At 39.0% G+C, this 6,551-nt stretch overlaps 1 protein-coding gene across 2 annotated transcripts in view; it reads right to left on the bottom strand.

The window, feature by feature from the left end:
• rarab (retinoic acid receptor, alpha b) overlaps nucleotides 1-6,551 on the bottom strand; it is a 132,214-nt gene continuing 125,663 nt past the window's right edge. For both annotated transcript variants that reach the window (XM_016269022.1, XM_016269023.1), the window contains 5 exons: nucleotides 5,740-5,900; nucleotides 4,549-4,725; nucleotides 4,239-4,443; nucleotides 1,325-1,483; nucleotides 1-1,240 (listed from right to left, as the gene is read on the bottom strand). In XM_016269022.1, coding sequence (XP_016124508.1) covers nucleotides 1,032-1,240; nucleotides 1,325-1,483; nucleotides 4,239-4,443; nucleotides 4,549-4,725; nucleotides 5,740-5,900 — 911 coding nt within the window. In that variant the 3' untranslated portion in view covers nucleotides 1-1,031. The remainder of the gene's footprint in view (nucleotides 1,241-1,324; nucleotides 1,484-4,238; nucleotides 4,444-4,548; nucleotides 4,726-5,739; nucleotides 5,901-6,551) is intronic.

Below are 6,551 nucleotides of genomic sequence, written 5' to 3'. Positions count from 1 at the left end.
TGTTTGGAAATCTCCTTTTTATTTTATAATCTGCTAATACTGTGTAGAGGGGGTCTCTGTCTTTCGACAGTTGACAATTACAAAAATTAAAGAGTAAATTAAGAAACAATATTAAAAAGATACACATTACACAAAGGCATTTACCGCTCTGAGATCTCAAACACATCATCATCAATCACAAGCTGCTTGTTTACATGAGATCTTTCATTTCTTTGCCACAACTGCCAAGTTGACCATTGTGAATACGTCTCCAAATCATTTCCTCACTGAACAAAATTGCATTTTAACCCCATCGCATGATTTTCAGTGCTAGTGTGACGTGCCCTTGTGCATGACGTGAACAGGTCTTGGAGTGAACATAACAGTGGGTCGACCATAACTGTGTTTAACTCTTGAGAAAAGTGAGAGAGAGAAAAGATAAGAACTGTTCTGCATTCCACCTAAGACACAAAATTCAAATCTCATTTTTCGGTCAATATAGATTTCATATATTCATATATCCTTTTGTAAGAAAACAAAGAAACAGAACCAAAACAGCTGGAAAGTTCAAAATGTCCCTGACTTGTGGACATTTGACGTCCTAATGTCCTTTAGCTTGCTTTTAAGGGATTGAAATGTATAACGTCACAGGCTCAAGAGAAAGCGTCCCTCAGATAAGGAGAGCTTATCTGGGCCTTCACAGTTTGTGTGATGGGAGCAGAGCTAGGAAGACACAGAAAAGAGCCGCTTCTGCACACACGGGGCATTTGTTCTGCCGTCTTCATAGATCACCGATACGTGAAAAGCTGCAGGGCTCTGGTAGTCACTGAATCACTGGTGGTTTTAATGACAGTGTGAGTTTTGAGCAGGCTCGGCCTGTGTGTAACTCAATTGGTCTTCAGCTAATGAAAGCCGGCCAGATTAACTGTTCGGGTCCGGTCAGCCCAGATTAAAGTCTACCGGAATTCTGGTTTCTGGCGCTGGTCGGCTGTGGCTTATTTCTGGTTTGGAACCAGTTTCGTTCCGTACGGAGCCTTGTCTGGGGGTGAGACTCAGGGAGAGTGAGCTGAGGGGCTGCTGTGTGCCGAGCTGGGAGACAAACTGGGGCTGCAGCTTCCTGGTGGCGCTCCTTTTCCTCCACCTCCTCCTCCTCTCGCCCCACCGCCACCCTCCAGACCCTCCGAATTCTCCAGCATCTCCTGAATGAGTGGAGGCATGGAGCCGGGAATCTCCATTTTCAGCGTTATTACTCGCTCGGCTCCTGATTGAGAAATACAAAAAATTATGTTAGAATGGATTCTGGTTGATTCAGGCTTGATGTTCAAAGAGTGACTGTGAATGTCACCTTTAGCGCTGATACTCCTCAGGTCTGTGATCTTCATCAGCATCTTGGGGAACATGTGTGGTTTATGAGGCCTCCTCTTTCTCACGTAGATCTTTAGGGCCTCCAGCAGCGGCTCCTGAAGCACATCCACCTTATCCGACTGCTCCAGATCCTGGCGATCTGAGCACAAGTGCAGTGTTTTAAAACATCAGCTAACAAAGAGTGACATGCATATATATATATAAAAACTAAAACCAACATTGTCAAATTGATATCAAATTGAAAAACAAAAATACAAACAATAAAAAGGCCAGCATTGGATGATATACTTTGGTACACAAGTCAGGGCTGTCAAATAAAAATGTGAATTTCAAATATTCGTCGAATTTAAGAAAAATTCACATTAGGCTAACAGCCTATACGCTAACAAAACATTAAATAGGCTAACACAGGTGTAGGCAAGTTCGGTTCTAGAGAGCCGCGCAGTCCTGCAGAGTTCAGCTCCAACCCTGAAAAAAAAAAAAAAATAAAAACCTCACCTGTCTATAGTCTTAGTAATCCTGAAGACACTGATTAGGCTCTCTAGGACCGAACTTGCCTACCCCTGAGCTAACAAAACACGTTTTGTGCGCCACTGATAAGGCGGCCTGATGGACACCTAAAAATTTAATGCAATTTTAATTATTATTAAAAGTTTTTGCATTCGAATTTTAGGTGTGCGTCAGGCAGCCTTATCAGTGGCACACGAAACGCAATGACGATGCAAGTGTTGTTGCTTTTTAATGTTTGGTTCTGCTGCATTGTTCATTCAAAATATTGTGGAAAAAGAGAGCATCAATACGGAGATGATGTTGTTTACGTCAAAACTAAAACCAAGCCATTCACACAGAACACATATTTTGCACATTTTCTAGAGGGAAGTCTATCAACGTTGCACTCGCATGTCACACAAGAGAGCCGCATGTTTATAGCCATGTAAAATTAATGTAAGTTGAACATTTAAAAAAAACATGTCTTGAGATGTTTTTTCCCCATCCCACTGCATCTCATGTTTTTAAATGAAAAAAGTACTCGGTGATTGACTTTTGTATTAACCCTTAACGACCTAGAACATTTTTGGGGCACCTGACACGTCTGCACTTTTCTTTGTTTTTTCAGACCTATTCTAGCAGTCAGCATCAAGTTTCATATATCATTATAAACAAGAGAACTTGAAGTTTCAGTCTAGCTAATTTAAAGTCCCAATTTTCCTTTTGTTTTCTCTAAGAATGAATTTCCCGAATTTTAAGAAAAACGCAAGCAACAATTGGCTGTTTTTTACGGTGTACTCAAACAGATACTCCTGAAGTTTGGATTTTTTTTTTCTTTAGAAAGTTGTATCTGGGTGTTTTACACTTCCAAATAAATTTCTTCTACATATAACATTCTCCAAGCAAGTTATAGCCATTTATCACAATATTGTTATAGGCTCTTTTAAGTGAAAAACAGGTCCATCTAGTTTACTAACAATATAGATGTGTCCAAAAACGTTTAGGGAGTAAAGAAAATGGAAACAGTGTTACATAATAACAAAGTAAAAAAAAAAAATAAAAAAAAAAGATTTTTTGTTTTCAGATAAATATTTTCAATCTCAGTATGAACAACAAACACAAACCGTGCAGCTATTTAGTGAAAAGAATTGCACAAATTGTCTTCGGCAACAAAAATACAAACTATTCACAAACTACACACAAAATCAGTGAGAAATTTACAGAGTTAAACAGAATTTTTTTTGCAAATGATCTTTATGAGCTATATAAGAATTATTTACATAATATACATATTATAAATGGATCGATCCGCTGGCTGTATCTGTATCGGAATCGATTTTAACGGGACATCGCCTAGCGACACGAATACCTAAATTCCAGCGCTTTATCCAATATGTACCGCTGTTTCATCCTTGTTTTTGGTTTGTTTAATGTCAAAGTATTCTATTGTGTGTTTTTATGTGCTCTTTCAAAGTTCTCTCATGCAAATGTGTTATTTTGTTTTCATGCACGCAGGCAGACTTTACTTTCACTTTGTGTTTGTTCAAATGTCCAAAGAAACAAGCTAGTTGGTGGTTCAAAAGACCAAAACCTATGTTTATTGGTTGAATATGGGACAGTTTTAACCAATCTAGGCACAGGGGTGGGACTAAGCGTCAACAATCATTCCTGTTTGGCTCAGAGGAACGACATGTATTGGTTTCTTCTGACGAATCAACGTTGTCAAAATGCGACGACGTAATCACGTACACTACGGAGCCTCTGAATATGCAAATGAGACAAATGTGATACCTCCGAAAAGCGGAGAATCTTTTTAAAGTGACTTTTTAAAGCATTCAGTTTGGATTAGCGTTTCAAAAGTTATTAATCATTTAAGAGCAATAGTTATTTATAGCCGCGGGCGGCTGTCTCGGTCTTTGAGGGTTAAACTACGCATACATGACGCTGTTTTGTTTATAATTGTTTAAGCAACTTAATTATATTTGGTTTATAAACATTATGTACTTTTTCACAGATAGTCATGTTATTTTATTGCTTTAATAAAAGTGCATTAGTAATAATTTGCTCGATGTGCCCTCTTGTGGCCTCAGGAGAGAAGCCAAAAGCCACCCCCCCCCCCCCCCCCCAACTGAAATTATGCCTTTTAAATTCAAATATAATTTGAATATTGATAATATTTAAAGTGCAAAATTCGAATTTAGTTTTTCAGCCATTTTGACAGCTCTAATACAAGTAATGTAAAAGCACAAGTGAAGGGCTGACAAATAAAATACAATTAATAAACAAACAAAAAAAAGTTTTATGTGATAACTGACTGAATGAAACATTTATGAAAACGACATTCACAAACTAAAATATGGCCCATAAGTGCAACTGACTGGATTTGGTTCAAAAAGCTGCAGTACCTCCACACAGCAGACAGATGGCGCTGAGAAGCCCAGTCTCTGCATCATCCATCTCCAGAGGCAGGAGCTGGTTGGCGAAAGCGAAAACCAGATCCGTCAGTGGACCGAAGCCGGCGTTGTGCATCTGCGTGCGGTTCAGTGTCAGACCGTCTGAAAACGTCATGGTGTCCTGATCTGGTGTGTAGCGCGTACATATTCGCAGAATCTGTAGACGAGAATGAAAGACACGGGTAAGTTCACACTTCTGAAATGTATCTATTCATGCACTATTTTAGACACAAGAACACATGTAAGTGTGTTGTGCTCTTACCAGGATGTCGAGACAGGCGGCCTTTAACAGGGTGATCTGATCTGCGATAGTGAGTGTGGTGAAGCCCGGCAGCTGCTTGGCGAACTCCACCGTTTTAATAATGCATTTGGTGGAGAGTTCACTGAACTTGTCCCACAGGTCAACATCTAGAGCGACCCTCTGTTCTGCACTGTTGTTCTGTTCAAGGACAGAGACAATGTTTGCTTAGTTTGTGATGGGCATGGGCCGGTATGAGATTTTGACGGTATGATAACCTTAAGCAAAAATATCACGGTTTCACACTATCACGGTATTGTCGTTACAGCTCTAAAATGTGTTATTTTTAAATGACTGGGTAAAAAAAAAAAATTTTTTTTCCTGCTATTTTGTTTTTGAGCAACATACAGAATATTAGGAACAGTAGAATTTTATTTTTTCTTTGATTTGTTTCCTAAAAAGAAGAAAAATAAAGACTGACATCTTTATTTAACCTAAATCTGTAATCACAGTTATTTCATTTTAGTTATATAATTCATATACATATCATTTATATCATTCCATATCACTTAGTTATATAATTTCATATACATAATTTGATTTAATAACCCAAACCTCAGAAACACATTCATATAAACCCCCAAATCAATATTGAGGATTTTCTTCCAATAGTTCGTGCATCATGAACAGTGAGTGATCTGCCTGCTACAGTATTTTTCTCTGTGCATCTGTCTTCAGCATCTCTGGCCTGTGTTAACGGGCATTTACGGATTCATATTTTCACATAAATGACATTTTGGAAAATGATTGCATTGCAACGCAGTTTGTGCAAGTCCAGAACAGAGACGAGTAGAAATAAGACAAAAACGGCCAGTTGCCGATCGCGTAAGTTCCAGAGGAAGCTCCTTAAGTTCGGCCGTCCTACACACACACACGTGACTGACCGCTCGCTCGCACCAACAGGAGGAGGGTCGTGTTACTCTTTACACTGCACTCGGTGCACTACACTTTGTCTTTGAGGAGACATGAAAAACAGCGCATACCACAGGAACGGTATAATGGAAAATATTAGCGGTTTTGAAACGGTGAAATTTTCAAACAGCGGTATACCTTGAAACTGGTAATCGGCCCATGCCTAGTTTGTGATTTATTTACCTACAATTCCAAAATGGATATAGGGCCTAACTGTTCAGAGCTGCTTTGCCTCTGACTTACCGTGGTGTATTTGCCCAGCTGGCACAGCGAGGGGAAGGTTTCCTGATGGGCCTTCCTAACCCGCTCGATCATCTGCTCCGTATCAGGACTTAAGACGTAACTCTCCGAACACTCCTGCTTCTTCTCTTCCTTCTTCCTCTTGTTCCGGTCGTTCCGAACAGCTGCAAGGACAGGAAGAAGAAAAAAGTCAAACCTATAGAAATACATTCCTTGCAGTATTTCCAGAGATGAAAAGAGCTGAATAAAAAAAAACGAGTGCTTTGATGTGACAGTTCAAAAAGAGCTTTAGGTAAGAAAGTCTCAATTGCTAAACAAGCAGAAAAAGAGGGAAAACTCCAAGGATGTGATTCTCTGAGGTCTTCCCTTCTCTTTCTGTGACACTAAAAACATGTATTCACCTGCCTTAAAAATACAGAGTAAACTACACAATAGTAGAAAAGTCATACAGAAAAAAAACCCACTATGTATATTTAGTGGCATTATACATGCATCCAATATACAAGTGTTTAGCAACAAAAGACTGGTAACTCACAGACTAGCTCATACAAACACACCAATGCAAGAAAAGTGCTTACAACAAGATTTTTAAAACGCCTTTTTCCTTTAGGCTTTGACGTCAATGTAAACATAAATGTGAACAATACACCAAAACACCATTAACAGTGTTTACATGCCGAGCAAGATCAGGATAACAGGAAAAATTAGGTTTTGCATAAAACCAATAGTGACCTACCCAGGGGTGTGAAGTAACGAATTACAAATACTCACGGTACAAGTAGTCTTTTTTTTTTATCAGTAATTGTACTTTTTTT

This window comes from Sinocyclocheilus grahami, unplaced genomic scaffold (genome assembly GCF_001515645.1).
Source record: "Sinocyclocheilus grahami isolate Dianchi unplaced genomic scaffold, SAMN03320097.WGS_v1.1 scaffold49.1, whole genome shotgun sequence".
Taxonomy (NCBI): domain Eukaryota; kingdom Metazoa; phylum Chordata; class Actinopteri; order Cypriniformes; family Cyprinidae; genus Sinocyclocheilus; species Sinocyclocheilus grahami.
This window is presented reverse-complemented; position numbering and strand designations above follow the sequence as displayed.